Source organism: Bos taurus, chromosome 29 (genome assembly GCF_002263795.3).
Source record: "Bos taurus isolate L1 Dominette 01449 registration number 42190680 breed Hereford chromosome 29, ARS-UCD2.0, whole genome shotgun sequence".
In the NCBI taxonomy this organism is placed as follows: Eukaryota; Metazoa; Chordata; class Mammalia; order Artiodactyla; family Bovidae; genus Bos; species Bos taurus.
The window spans coordinates 7,517,751-7,534,051 of NC_037356.1; the positions used below are offsets into that span (position 1 = coordinate 7,517,751).

General features: G+C 42.3%; 1 protein-coding gene across 1 annotated transcript in view; it reads left to right on the forward strand.

Moving 5' to 3' along the window:
- RAB38 (RAB38, member RAS oncogene family) overlaps positions 1-16,301 on the forward strand; it is a 66,087-nt gene that overhangs the window by 16,172 nt on the left and 33,614 nt on the right. Inside the window, exon 2 of the mRNA XM_002699047.7 lies at positions 9,118-9,398. Within this exon, the coding sequence (XP_002699093.2) occupies positions 9,118-9,398 (281 nt within the window). The remainder of the gene's footprint in view (positions 1-9,117; positions 9,399-16,301) is intronic.

The window sequence follows — 16,301 nt, forward strand, 5'->3', positions numbered from 1 at the left end:
CTCCCATTTTGGCACCTGTTCTGGGCAGCAGTAGATTTAATTAAGCAAATTATAGAGTGACAACAGGGCTTTGGATGGTAAATCTGGCGGAGGTGTACAGAAATTAAAATACGAGTAAATCTCCAGTCCTGACCACCTCAGCCCTGGAACTTCAGACTCACATATCCAGCTGCCTACTCACCACATCTGCATAACGGACATCTCAAACCTAACATGTCAAAGTCCCAGTCAACTTCCGTGAAACCTGTGCCTCCCAAAACCTGCTCCATTTCAGCTAATGGCAGCTCCATGCTTTCAGTAATTCAGGTCAAAAGCTTGGTAGTCATGTCTGGATCATCTCATAAGTTATAGTTCACCTATCTTCTCTGTCTCCAAATATATCTGGAAAACGGCCAGTCTAGACCATCTTCACCACTGCCCCTTTGGTCAGCATCAATATCTCTTGCCTGGACTGTGGTTTCCCCGCTTCCAACCTTGATTCCTGTATGTCATGCCTCAATGCAACATCCATAGGGGTCCATTTACTTCTATCGGTTCTTGTTTCTCATCTGTGCACACTCTTTCATCCAGAATAGCAGGTAGCCTCAGGATAATGGCCTGAAACTGTCAACAGTCTGGATCCTGTGATCCGCCTGCCTCATTGCACATTCTTCTTCTCCTTGCTCAGCTCTCACCAGCCAACAGTCTCCCTGTGTTTTCCACATGCGTGGCAGACACTTCTGAGCCTCAGCATCTTTGTACTTGCCACTCCTCCTGTCTGAAGCCCTCTTCTCCTAAGCGTCCTAATGGCTTGCTCCTTTACTTCTTTTTGATCTTTACTCAAATGATACCTTCTCACTGAGCCTTCCTTATCCATCTTGCTTTACTTTACCCTGGCCTCTTATGGCTCAGCTGGTTAAGAATCCACCTGCAATGCAGGAGACCTGGGTTCAATCCCCGGGTTGGGAAGATCCCCTGGAGAAGGGAAAGGTTACCCACTACACTATTCTGGCCGGGAGAATTCTGTGGACTGTATAGTCTACAGGGTTGCAAAGAGTCAGACATGACGGAGCAACTTTCACTAGCATACTCATTTCTCATTTGCTGCTTTTTTCATTTATTTAATATTTGTTTGGCTGCATTGGGTGGGTCTTAGTTGCAGAGTGCAGGCTCAGTGGCTGTGGCACGTGGGCTTAGGTGACCTGCGGCATGTGGGATCTTAGTTCCCTGACCAGGGGTGGAACCCACGTATGTCCTCTGCATTGCAAGGTGAATTTTTAACTGCTGGACCACCAGGAAGTCCCTGCTTTTCTCCATAGCACTTTTCACCAGATAATGTAATATTATATGTATCTTACTGTTTTTGTTTACTGTGGATCTCTTTTTACTAGAATGTAAACTTCATGAGGGCTTCCCTGGTGGCTCAGTGGTAAAGAACCCACCTGCCAGGAAGGCAACAATTTTTAATGTTTTTTTTTTTTCCCCCTTAGTTGCTGATTTTTTTTCATTGCATGTTTCTAGTGCCTGGAAATTCACTGGCATTCAGAATTTTTTGTTAGATGGATGAAAGAAGTAAAGTGGTAGGACATAACTTAAATAAAGTGATTTCAGTGGGAGTGGAAAGAAAGTGATAATTGTCGGGGACATGACAGACGATGATTCTTAAAGACTTGGTAAGCCTGAAAGTAATCACTGGGAGGGAGTGAAGAGTCAGGGGTTATCTGTTCACTCAGCAAGGAGATCTTATTGACCACCTACTAGGCGCCCAGGTCAGTGTTTGTCATGGGGCTGCAGAAACTTGGCTCTGGCTGGGGGGAAAGAGGCTGGCAATTTTGTAGGGGATAATTACCCAAGGTTAATTCTAGAATAGAAGCCTAAGTGACTTGGAAAAACAGTGATTCATTGACACTTTTCTGTCACTGGTTTGGTGGAACAAAGAAGTGAGGAGAGATGGTGAAAAAGTTCCAGAACCGCTGCCAGAGGGTCAGATGGGCTCTTGGAAAGTGATGAGAACCGTGCTCTCCAGCAATAGCCTGACTCTGATCCTTGTCGGGGGTCTCCCTGAGCCTTCAAAACCTGCTTATATCACAGGAAATTCAGTGGCCATTTACTCTCCGTAGCAACTGGATATTTTTTTTTCCTTTCTCCAGATCCTTGTTCAAAGTTCATGGTTACTTTTGGTTTTATCTACCTGCTTTTCATACCATTTCTCTCTAGAAATTAAGAGAGTACCTTGGTATGGTATACTTTTAACCCTACTGATCTTGCCATGACCTCCAAAATTTATATTTGGAATAAATTGATTCCAAGAGATTATTTCTTAAGATGAGAATTACTGTGAAAGCACAACATTCCAGTCTGAAATTCACTGCAAGGATATGCACATAACCCTGTTGTAATAATGTTAATTTTCTCCATCAATGAACATCTATTGATTATTTACTGAAAACAAGAGGAGAATATAGAGTAAGTGTATTAGTAGGTGGCACTGGCTCATGAAAACAAGATAATGCTGTATTTTAGAGGAAGGAAGAATTTTAATTTCAGTTTATTTCTACCACAATACTAAGAGCTCTTACTATATCCAAACAGTAGAGGAATAAACTTCAGATTTACGGTGTAAAATGTGACCAGCCTGCTCTCAAGGTTTTTGCAATGCCAAGTTGGAGACAGAAGCATGAAGATGCAGCATGATAAGTGTGAATGGAACAGGATAAAGAAAATGCTGTGGGGTCGTGAAAAAGGGAGCCAGGGTTCCGGCTGGCAGGTTCTGTGAGGTTTCAGGGCACAGAGATAGGATACACAGGATGTAATTGAAGGTGAGAGGGGACATGTGGAAGGAATTCAGACTTTGGGAACAGAGCTGCAAGAAAAAAAGGCCAGGAAAGCCAGAGAGTAGTGAAGGATGTGTTCTGGGAAGGACAGGTCACCCAGTGTGGCTTGGCTGTGGAGCACTCGGAAGGAAGGGACGGGAGAAGAGCTTGGAAGGGTGGTTGGACACAGTCTTCCAATGTGTAGTTTCATTTGAGTGTCTTTTTTTAAAGCGTGGAAGAATCATTGAAGGGCTACAATGGCAGAGAAGAGTGGTAATATTTGTATTTTGAAAGTGATTCTAATAGAAATAGAAGTTTTAAAACTTCAGCTAGAGAGGGCTTAAAAAAAAAAACAAAAAAAGAGTTTCCTAGGCCCCACACAAAAGCAGTACAGTAAGAATCTCTGAGGAGGATGCCCTGGGGACGGGTGTTCTGTAAACATTTTGGGTAATTTCTTCTGTCCCCCCAGCCCTACTGAGATATGTGTTAGTCGCTCAGTCGTGTCCAACTCTTTGTGACCCTATGGACTGTAACCCTCCAGGCTCCTCTGTCCATGGAATTTTCCAGGCAAGAATACCGGAGCGGGTAGTTATTGCCTTCTCCAGGGGATCTTCCCTACCTAGGGATCGAATCAAGTCCCTTGCACTGCAGGCAGTTTCTTTACCGTCTGAGCCACCAGGGAAGCCTCTATTGAGATATAAGGTTACTCAGTTTGTGTAAGTTTAAGGTGTACAATGTGATAATTTCATATATGTGTATACTGTGAAATCATTCCCACAGTGAGGTGAATAACATCTCCATCACCTCACATAGGGACTCCCAGGTGGCTCAGTAGGTAAAGAATCTGCCTGCAATGCAGGACATGCTGGAGTTTGATTCCTGGTTCGGGAAGATCCCCTGGAGGAGAGCACGGCAACCCACTCCAGAATCCTTGCCTAGAGAATCCCATGGATGGAGGAGCCGGTCAGGCTGCAGTCCATAGGTCGCAAAGAGTCGGACATGACTGAAACAACAGAGCACACACCTCACCTGATGACCTTCTTGTGTTTGCTGAGAACATTTGAGGCTTACTCTTTTAGCAACTTTCCATTATGTAATACAGTATTGCTGACTATAGTCATTGTGCTGTACCTGAGATCTCAGAATTTATTCATCTTACAACTGGAAATGCATACCTTTAACCAACATCTCCCCAGTTCTCTCATCCCCTAGCCCCTGACAACCACCATTTTATTCTTTGTTTTTATGAATTTTTGGCGGTTACGGAGTTTTTAGTTTCTTCCTATTAGTGAGATCAAATGGTATTTTCCTTCCTCTGTCTGACTTATTTCTCTAACATAATACTAATGTTGTTGCAAAAGATAGGATTTCCTTCTTTTTTACGACTAATATTCTGTTGTACATGTATACAGTTGGTCCTCTGTATCTGCAAATTCCACATCCACAGATTATAAAGGACAGAGTGCATTTTATAAGGGACCTGGGCACCCGTGGATTTTCATGTTTAGTGGGTCCTGGAACCAATGTTCTGCGTGTACTGAGGTTTGACCAACCACATTTTCTTTGTTCATTGCTCTGTCAATGGACATGAGAGTGCCTGTTCAAGGCAGTGATTTCATTTCCTTTATCTATACCCATTAGGTGATTTCTTGTGCTGCCAGAACAGCAACTGTCTGAAGACCTGTGTTAGTTATACTTATATTTATTGTAAGGGGAAATGGAGGTGATGAAAACTGAGATGCCAAGAACCTCAGGAGCTTTCAGGGGTCCAGATGAGGGCTTGAACTGGAGCAGAGAGACTGCTGATGGAGCAGAGGGGCCAAGTCAAGAGCCCCTTTTGAACTACAAGTGTTGGTGGGATGTGGGAGACCCTTTGTGTGTGGGGATGAGAAAGGAGCTGGAAGATGACTTTAGGGACCACTCTGGTGGTGGTGTGGATGGTGTTTCTGGGAGCCACCACAGGGAGAACAGGAGGAGTAGGAAGCAGATAACCGGATGTCTTCATATGGGGGAGGCTGATCAAAGGGGGTTGGCCAGAGGCAATAATGAACTCAATTTAGGTGTGTAATTCAGTTCCTTGTTTACCAGTGAGGTAACTGAGACACTGAATGATGACGTGACTAGTTTGAGGTCACACAGCTAGTTGGTTATTAGAAAATCCTCTTGTTTTTATACCTGTCTAGAAGATTCACTGCTTGGTTATGCTGAGAGCATCCAAATAGTACTAGTAAATAATTACCAAGTGAAAAATATTATTAGATATATACTATAGTGGTGTTGCTGGTGTATGTTTTTAGCTGAATCCATGACAGCAAACTGGCCATTGCAGGCCGTTGGAAGAGAGAACCAGGTCTTGATTTCATGGTGTTATCATGGGGCTTTGTGCATATGTGCTAAGTCTCTTCAGTCGTGTCTCACTCTGTGTGATCCTATGGACTGTAGCTGCCAGGCTCCTCTGTCCATGGGATTCTCCAGGCAAGAATACTGGAGTGAGTTGCCATGCCTTCCTCCAGGGGATCTTCCTGACCCAGGGATCGAACGCGCATCTGTTACATCTCCTGCATTGGCAGGCAGGTTCTTTACCACTAGCACCACCTGGGAAGGCCAACATAGAGCTGCTGCTGCTGCTAAGTCGCTTCAGTCGTGTCCGACTCTGTGCGACCCCATAGACAGCAGCCCACCAGGCTCCCCCATCCCTGGGATTCTCCAGGCAAGGACACTGGAGTGGGTTGCCATTTCCTTCTCCAATGCATGAAAGTGAAAAGTCAAAATGAAGTCACTCAGTCGTGTCCGACTCTTTGCAACCCACCAGGCTCCTCCATCCATGGGATTTTCCAGGCAAGAGTACAGGAGTGGGGTGCCATCACCTTCTCCAGAACATAAAGCTAGGAGGCATGAAAACAGCAAGCGTACTTAGAGATTGGCCAGAACAACTTGATTTTACAGATGAGAAAACTGAGTCTCAGGGAGAGAAATATAGTTGTATAAGGCTGCACAGGTAACGGACACGGCTGAAGTGACTTAGCAGCAGCAGCAACAGCACAGGTAACAAGGGATTAAGATGAAGCCTCCCCCTGCCCCCACCCCACTCCCTCCGGCCACCTTCTGACCCTTCAACTTAGTGATTTCTGTGGGAGGTCATCCGAACTATTACCGCAGCCATTGTACTAACCTTTGTGATTCGGCTGATTGCTTTATCATTTAATATCCCTTTAGACGGAAAACTGAATCATGAGCCATGTCCACATGGCTATGGAGTATGTGTTTAGGTTCGACAAGAAATGGGGACCTACATGGAAAACCAACTTATTTTCAATCTGGGCCTCCAGTATGACACTCTTGGTTTAGAAGTTCTGTATCTACAGCACAAAGCACCGAACCTGGACCATATTGTCTAGTCAATAAATGTGGGTCAAATGTGTGATTTGACCCCAGTGGCGTGTTTTGTTTTTTGTTTTTTTTTTTTTGAATTATAGTCTTTGTTTAAAAAGTAAATCACCTGTGATGGATTCCTCAGGTCTCTACTGGGTCCACATGTAGGCACTCACTAAGCGTCACATGGTTCTCATTCTTTTCTTAAGAAACAGCAGAGAGGGCTGTCAGCTGACGAAGGCAGGATAAAATGAGTGCCGGAAAGCTCTTGGTCTGAATGTGACCTCTTGCTGGAATGCCAAAAATACGAACTTGCCAAGTCTCCTGGCCCAGTGACCTCCATATACAAAGGTCTTTTCTTTCTAGAAACAAACCTTTTTCTTCTGGTTTCTGATCTGACACACATACCCTCACAAACTCAAACACACACACACACACTCCCTATGAAAGTTTAAGTCTATGCGGTCTATGTAGTATATCTCTTTTTTTTCTCCCTGTATAGACCCTTTGCCATATATTTGAAATGTAAAATCTTTCTTCCTAAAGGCTGCCTTACTGTACTATGAAAACCCTGGACAAGCAGATTATTGAATAACCCATGACTTTGCCCTTCATCTGATTATTTTTCTGAAAGGGATCATAAGACATCCTGAAAAAGCCCAGAGGCCTTCAGAGTTCCGAATGATCACAGAGGGCCTTTTTCCCTTGTCTTCCTGAAATGTCATGGCCACCCTGATCAGTATCAAAGGAAATCACTGTATGCATAAGGATCTAAAACAACAAAAAATGGAAATAAAAGAAATTTAGAACTCATTTTGGAAAAATGAAAGTTCATCTGTGGGCTTTGGGTCATATGAGGAGTATTATACCACTCTCTTTCATTGACTAGATGACTGTGAGGAATTTTTTTTAAATGCTGGTATAACCCAAGTAAGGAATATTTTAGGACAGTCATGTGGCTCTGACAAAGTGCTCTTCTTTCCAGTGATATGTGCCTGAGAACACAGGCTCACACACTAGGTGAGGAAACCTTGACCTTCATGTGTTTTCATTAAGTGCTTATGGATCAGTTCCTCTTACAATCCACAGTGCTAATGCCAGTGTGAACATGACCTACAAAAGAATTTGGTAACTTGAATTAAAACTCACCATGACAAAACCTTGAACTCAAATGTTAAGTGTCCTTAGAAGTATGTTGACCTACAGATACATGCCAGTTTCAGCATTTTTTTTTAAAAAGAAGTTGGCTTATTCAATACACACTTTAATTTCTGAAACTTTATAAAACTCTGAACATGAAGAAGTTCCCAAATCACAATAAAATAACTCTGCCTGGTCATACACTTCTGGAGTTTGGGGTTCAGAAAACATAAACCCAGTCTTCAGTATCTCCCATCTTCAGCAATTGCTTGTGGACAGAGTTAAAAGCAATAGGATTTTTTCCATATTTGTTGATCAGCTCAAATTCTTGTGATGTTCTTTCATAAAGTCTGGTCTAGAACTCTGATTTCACTACCATTGTCATATTGTCTTTTATAATTTTTAACATGCTGGAGAAAGGGAGAGAAAGCTCAAGTACTAGCTAGTTGCTAGGGACTGTGCTGGGTACTTTACATACATCAGTTCATGTCATCCATGTAACAGCCCTGTGAGGTACATATTATTACTTTTGCAGATGGGGAAGGCTAAACTTACTGTGTTTAAGAAACTTGCTAATATTCATTTAGAAAATTAATAATCAGAGCAAAACTGATTCTGGCTGATTGGTCTAAATAAGACCAATCCATGGTAAAGAATCCACCTGCAATGCAGGAGACCTGGGTTAGATCCCTGAGTTGGGAAGGTCCCCTGGAGAAGGGAAAGGCTACCCACTCCAGTATTCTGGCCTGGAGAATTCCATGGACTGTATAGTCCATGGGATCGCAAAGAGTTGGACATGACTGAGCAACTTTTACAACAACAACAATGTATTTATATGTCAGAAGGCTTTCCTTATCCAATAGATTGCAGACTAGTTAAGGGTATAGGTCATCTAGTTCAGTGTTGTATTCCTAGCATGTAGCTCAGAAACTGACATCGATGGATAAACATGTGTTCTGTTCAGTTGAGTTGGATGGGACACTCCTGGTACATAAACCCAGGGGAGAGAGAGTATAAGACAATGGTTTAGTAACTGAGGGTATTTGTTGTTGGTAAACGACTATGAGCTTTGGATGCAAAAAGCTCAACTTTGGATTGTAACTTCTTAAGCTTGCATCTGTATAATTTGAAGAAGTTACTTAGCCTCTCTTGATCTCACTTTAAAATGGGAATATTAATTGTACCTTCGTGATTATTTATGAAAATTATATTTCTGATGGTTAGCGAATGTACTATTATCCTTAATAGGAGTTGACTGCGGATGCCTCTGTAACATGCTAATCTAATTAGTACTAATTGTCCCACTAAAATGTAAACTCCATGATGGGAGGTATTTTCATGTTTTAATCATTGTATTCCAAATATTTAGAACACTACTGTCCAATAGAGCATCCTGTGATAATGAAAGTATTCTCTACTGGGGTGTCTAATACTGTAGCCACAACCACATGTGGTTATCGAACACTTGAAATGTGACTGTGGAACTGAATTTTAAATTTTATTTCATTTTAATTAAACCAAGGTAGGCATATGTGCTAGGGGTACACTGTATTAGCACAGTCCTGGAGTGTTACACGGTCCAAGGATATTTCAATAATTACTTATTACATGAATGAATCCCCTTGGGATTCAAAAAACAAACAAACAAACAAACAAGAGCTTCCTGGTTGTGTATTTAGTGCATTTTTTATAGAGAAGCAATGAAACACTTTGCGGAGTGATCTGCTCATTCTGGAAGCCTTGTTAGGGTCCAGTATATGATTCAGTTTACAACAGAAGTGAATTTTTGATTTCTGTTTCTTTTTGGTGATAGGTCAAGAAAGATTTGGAAACATGACACGGGTCTATTACCGAGAAGCTATGGGTGCATTTATTGTCTTCGATGTCACCAGGCCAGCTACATTTGAAGCAGTGACAAAGTGGAAGAATGACTTGGACTCAAAGTTAAGTCTCCCTAATGGCAAACCAGTTTCTGTGGTTTTGTTGGCCAACAAATGTGACCAGGGGAAGGATGTGCTACTGAACAACGGCCTCAAGATGGACCAGTTCTGCAAGGAGCATGGTTTCGTGGGATGGTTCGAAACATCGGCAAAGGTAATGTGACGTTAAAGGATAAGCTTATTGTAGGCAGGATTCACAAAGAAAATGGCATATCATCATCATCATTATTACCATAATGATAGTATATGTTTGTTTAGCGATTTGTAGTTCTCAAACTGCTTTAATCTCGTTCTTATTTCAAGGGGATGGGTGCAACTGTGACCCACAATTTAAGGTGTTTGTGGCTAAGGCAGCAAAGCAACCTGTATGTGATCACACTGACAGTATTCAATAACTGTGTTCATGTTTGGAGTGCTTATGATATGCCAGTGGGATTTTTGTGTGTTTTCTCATTTAGGCCCCACAATAGCCCTGGTAGGTAAGAATGATTTTAGTCAATGAAGGAAACAGGCTTCACTTTCAGTGTCACTGCTTTACTCAAGTATTAGTTGACTCCATCAGCACTTAATATGTTTCACTGTGTATTAGGAACTGTGCTTTGCCCTAGAAATGAAAAGATGGCCAGAGCACAGAACGAGCACATTGGGAATGTTGGAATAGTGGGCTGAGAGAATGGGTGGCAAATACGCCTGTAAGGAACATAGTGTGGCTTGGCACTGCTCACCGTCCTGGTGGCAGCGAGTAGCAGGAAGTGTGGGCAGAGTCAGGGCCGGAAGACGCAGAATCCAGTGTGAGCTGGTGAGAGGCTTAACCTCCCCTCTGTGCTCCACGCTGTTATCTAATGTATCAGGGGCACAATTTTTACTCTGCTCCCTTTGTCTCTGTGTCTCAGTATCAGAGAGAAAAATAGTTTCATCATACATTTTGAAAAAAATTTAAAAAATCATAAATTAAAAGTAAATGGTTTAATATATTTTTCTGATATTTTCTATGTGCATATATATATATATGTTTTGCATTACTAAGATTGCATTCTGCATAGTTGTAAATCATAATTTTTCCACTTATTTATTTGTGGAATACACATATGTATACTTGTGGAGCACAGTCACTGTGCTAATTGTTTGGGATTCATCTTTGAGTAAGATAGGCATTGTCTCTGCTCTGAGGGAAGTTAACACCTAGGCCTTGCTGTGAACCTTTGAGTGCGTGGTTTGGAAATACAGCTTGAATGGACATCATTTAAATAGGCTTAAAGAAAGAAAGAAAGAGAAATCATTCAATTGTGTCCGACTCTTTGCGACCCCATGGACTATAGCCCACCAGGTTCTTCCGTCCATGGGATTTTCCAGGCAAGAATACTGGAGTGGGTGGCCACTTCCTTCTCCAGGGGATCTTCCAGACCCTAGGACTGAACCCAGGTCTCCCACATGGTAGGTAGACGATTTACCGTCAGACGGTAAATAGGCTGAGGAGGAGCCTCTGAAGGATTTTACACCAGAGGGTAGAGTGGTCAGATTTGCCCTTGGAGACTCTGGAAAGACAGATTGACATGGTAGTGATTGTATTCTTATGGGAAAACAACAAAGCCTTGAGCTAAGGTAATGGCTGTAGAGATTGCAGACAAAAACCTGATGTGAGACTATCGCTACAGTGAAAGCTTGAGCAGGAGGACTGAACAACTGCTTGGGGTGGGAGGCGCTGGAGCGGGAGGTCGGGGCAATGATGCCTCTTATCTGACCTGTTGGTTCAGTCTTTGGGGGAGGGTCTCAGTGCCCGCCCTCTCCCAGTGCTGCCTCTAAGTTGGCCTTATGTTTAGAAAGTTTTACTTCTTGTTTCCTTGTTTTCCTTCTTGAGGCCTCAGCATGCTTGTACGTGCTTCCCCTTTTTCCTTTTAAAATCCTTTGTTTTCCTTATTATTTTTTAGGATTTTTTTCCTTAGATTTGGGACACAATACCTGTTTTCTATTTCCTGGCTCTCATTGAACCTTGTCGGTTTGTTTGTTTCAAGAATTTATTGTAATGATAGGTCAGCCAAGTAATACTTGCTGATATGATTAAGAGACGGACATTTAAGAAACACTATCCTCCGCCCTCCTCCCCACCCCTCCACCATCCCCCACACCAAGCTGCTCGTGGAATCTCGGCTCCCTGACCAGGGATCGAACCTGTGCTGCCTGCATTGGAAGCAGAGTCTTAACTGCTGGACCGTCAGGAAAGTCCCAGAAATAGTACATTTTTAATAGTTATTGGGCGTTAGTCTGGCTTTTTAAAAAATTCCAAAATGTGGGTGAATGCATCCATTTACCAATTCCTTAGCCCCATACTCAACTTCATTCCATGGATCCTTGAATATTCCTTCAAATTCCTTTCTTTCCTAAGAGTCTCCAGCCCAGAAGCCTCTAGGCACAGGGGGAAAAACCAGAATTTTGGAGAACTCCTTTTCTCAATTAATGACCTTACATCTGGAGGGCAATCTATATCAAATGACTCATATTATATAAGGATATATTTAAATCCATCATTCTTTCATTCAGCAAATGTTATGGAATTGCCTGTTATATACCAGGCACTGGGAACAGAGAAATTTATGAAACAGGATCCTGACTTCATGTATAACAATAACAACAAAACCTAAGTAAAACATATGGATATATCCAATATATATTGGACAGACAATAAGTACCAACAGAAAAATAAGAGAAAAGGAAGAAAGAGGCCTATGAATTTGTGAGGAGGGCTGAAATGTCTTGTGGGACAAGGACTTTCTTTCACTTCATGCTGACATTCCTTGCACAATGATTGCAGTGTCAAACTCTACTTAAGGGCATGATGTTAATTAACTTAAGGCCTGGCTGACCCACCATGCACTTTAATGCTGGATTTCTAATCCTCCAAATCCCAAATCCTTTACAAATCCAAGTGTAAACTTTGAAGAGAAGCTGTGTACAGAGAGAGGGCGGAGGGAGTTTCCCAAGGCTAAAGGGCACTGAACTGCTAATATGACCAAGAAGGTACAAGGCCTCACTGTAGAAGGTAGAACCTACACCTGTCTTCCCTCCAAGCATACTGCTGTTGAAATTGTCCTTCCGGATGTCTTAATAATGAAAATGGCTTCCCAGAGCCAGGCGGGTTTTCAAAGTTGACACCGAGGTGTGCAGGAACAATCCTGCAGCAGGAACAATACTGCAGCCTTGATTAGTCAGATTGTTCCCAAAGTCTTTTTATTTTTAAGATCTCTGATAAAGCTCTGCTTCCTTTCTGAGGATAGTATTTCAGCGTTTACAAAACAGAGGCCCGGCTCAGACTGTCTGCCTGAAGCTAAGATGGCAGCATTTGGAGGCAGCACCAATTCATTCTTTGATTACCTTTGGGACCAGGGAACATTTCCCATAAAGATCTTTGTCTTATAAAAGTGTCTCTCCTAACAACGTGAGTCCTCTTGGGTCACATCATTATCAGTCTGGTGATAAACATCTGATTTTCTTTTTTTTTAGTGTTTCCAAAACTTCTAATGAGCTAACGTCCACAGCCTCTGGCTTTGTTCTCCCAGCCACCTCTTGCACAAATCCTGTGGGCATCATCAGCAGTCTGGCCATGCCCGAAGCTGAAACTAGCAGGATGTTAGAGGAGCTTCTTCTTTAGACAAGCCTCCTTTCTGCTGCTGACCCCACTGCCAAAGTAAATTTGCCTTTTGCTCTTCAATCTTCTCGAGAAACTTTCTGCAAGAATTTTCATGCCGTGTGCTATTGCTGGAATAAGCATGGTACCCTCTGGCTGTGAATTAAGAGAGGGAAAAAAATTAAAAGTAAATGTATGCTAGCATCTTTGGTTTTTCACACCATCTCTTCAAATACCAAAAGCAAAGGAAGGAAAAGAAAAGCAGTCTCCTAAGTCAGGTTTTCTTTCGTTTTCAACCTCTGCATTCTCTTCTTTTCTTAGCCATGTTTAGTTGAATTCTGCCTGGGGATTCACTACAGCCAGGTAACATATAACTGGGGTGAGCATATGTCCCATTTTCTGGAACATTCCTGATTTATGCCTGGGGTCCTAGCAAAATTATTTTTAACACCTTCATTTCTGGTCTGTAATTTAATTTAACCTGTAGGTCAGGAGCTCTGATGCATCTCACTGTCCACATCATACCTTATCTCTAATAATGGCTCTTATGCATTTTTGTGTCCAAGCTCGGTATTTATAATATGCTTTGGTAGATTTGTCTATTTAGAATGAGGGCCTTGGCCTGCTCTTGCCAGAGCATTCCCAAGATTGAGAATCCTATCTTTTGGGCCCATATCAATGGCTGATGGAGCCCCCTGACCTTCTACTCCATTTACCTGGTGCCTTCTTGATACTTTTTGCCTGAATCTCTGAAGGTACTTCCTTTGGATTCATGCTATGGCCAGATCCAATTACCTTTTAGAGTTACTATGAGATTAAGTAACCCAGGGGTCCCTGAATGTTTTATGTCTGATCCCACCACACACACATCCCACCTTGTCTCAATCTCTGTAGCTGACTCTGAGGCTCACAAAAGCTGCACTCAGAAGAAGGGTCTGTTTCTACATCTCAGTCCTTCCCAGGCTGCTCCATCTTACTCTTATGCTGTGGTGGTTCCCATGAGGTTGTGTTCAGAAGCAGGACACCAGGAAAATGCCATATGGATGGGAAATAATAGGGCGGGTGGGATCTACCCGAGCGGCCACAAGAACAGTCTCAGAAAGACCTGCAGTGTCTTCCGTTTATGCAGCCTCCACAGCATGCTCTACTTCTGGAAGATTTCCTTTCTGTTTCTGTCCTATTTATAGTGACCTTTAGGCCCACTTCAATCTCAGAATATTCTAAGATCAATAGGTACCCTAGAAGAAACTTTCTAACATTAAACTCTTGAATTTTAGTCTCTTCCCTAAAACTAAAAAGCAAGATGTTGATGTGTGGCCTGCTAAGGGAAGGAATATACACAGTAGTAGTTTCTATAAGACATCAGTAGCTTTTAGGGAGAGGAGAAGACTCTTGAGAGTTGATTGGACAACAAGGAAATCAAACCAGTCAATCCTAAAGGAAATCAACCCTGAATACTCACTGGAAGGACTGATGCTGAAGCTGAAACTCCAATACTTCGGCCACCTGATGTGAAGAGCCGACTTCTTGGAAAAGACCCTGATACATGGAAAGATTGAAGGCAGGAAGAGAAGGGGGCAACAGAGGATGGAATGGTTGGATGGCATCACAAACCCAATGGACTGAGTTTGAGCAGACTCTGGGTAATGGTGAAAGACAGGGAAGCCTGGCGTGCTGCAGTTCATGGGGTCACAGAAAGTCAGACACAACTTAGCCACTGAACAACAACACACAGGGGTTTCATGGTGCAGCGAAACACCTATTTTTCATGTGTTTTGGGTTTCCAGTAACTGTTGAAAACGCATTTATTATCTTTAGGGAGCTTCTCGCCAGGGAAGGCTCACCTCCCCAGGGAGAGCCCATAAAACTTTCTTCTTTTGCTTTCTTTGCAGCTAAAAAACAGACATATGACCTAGATTCCGCCTACAGACTGATTCATAAGTGAGCAACTAGAGGATAAAGGTGCAATGCAGAACCTGTGTTTTGCCCCCTCTGGGGAGGGTGCTGGCAGAACAGACTTCCATTTTTGGGAGAGAGTGTGGTTTGCTGAGTCCTGTGCTGGATGCAGAATCAAGATCCCGTCCCAGGAACAACTGCATTCAAGTTGAGTTCCTCAGAGCTTTGCAGATTACAGGACCTAGTGTTCAGTGGTGGCTGGTAGCAGTGTTCTCATCACACTTGTTGTATATGGGGTCTGAGTTTCTGGAAGCTTAGGCTAAATCTGGTTTTTCTAGACTACTCTTTCTGTAGCCTACTGAGTAATTCTGAAAAAAATCTAATATGCCTTGAATAAATGATTTCATGTTTAGCTAGCACTGGCTTCTGAGTCTTGTGACTGAAAATTCAAATTAATATACGTGATCAAATGGATTTGAGAAAGCCAACTTCGCTCTCCCCTTTGCTGTTGGAATTCTCAGGCCTTTGATATCTTACGCACATGCTGAATCTCTGGTAATAACCATGTCTAGGTTCTTCCTGTTTGCTGTATGTGAACTTTGTGTAGAAATTTTTACATGTATGAACTCATTCAATCCTGGCATGATCCTATAGAGTAACTACTAATGGTATTACAATTAAAAAAAAACGTTGAGATGAGACCTAGGCGATTTCCCTAAAGCTATATAGTTATTACCTTACTTCTTTGATTCTAACAGACACTTTTTGTTCCTTCCTAGATTAAGATTTCAAAATCAAGATATGTCTCTAGTTAGTGTGGATTTCTAAAACGACAGTGTGTCACACGTGTAGTGGTATTTTTTGTATTATCTCCTCCAAAAGGGCACTCTCTCGGGCATCAGTTTGTAAATTATTTTTGGCCACATAGAACACTTAACAAACTAATAGAACACTTTAAGGAAATGCTGTGAAAGGGAAAGACTGAAGGCAAAAGGAGAAGAGGGCAGCAGAGAATGAGGCGGTTGGATAGCATCACCGACTCAAGGGACATGGATCTGAGCAAACTCCGGGAGATAGTGGGGAATGGCGGAGCCTAGCGTGCTGTAGTCCATGCGGTCACAGAGTCAGACACGGCTGAGCAACAACAGTAAGGAAATGCGGGCCTAGAATTCTCTTGGAAAGGGAAAGTTTTCTGTATTTCGTTGTATTTTTTTAAAACGTTTTTTAATTTGTTATAATATTGCTTCTGTTTTACCTTTTGGTTTTTTGGCTTTGAGTCATGTGGAATCTTAGCTCCCTGACCAGGGATCAAAACCTCACCCCTGCATTGGAAGGCCAACTCATAACCATTGGACTGCCAAGGAAATCCCTGTATTTCATTGTTTAGTAAACTTTTATTCATTATCATTATTATTTTTTAATTGCTCTGAAAGCTGAAATAAGCAGCAGTTAAGTGGCTCATTTTCTAGAAACTGCTTGAAGGGTAGGATCACACATCATTTATTTTTATAGGCTTTTAGAAAATATGTAATTAGAAAT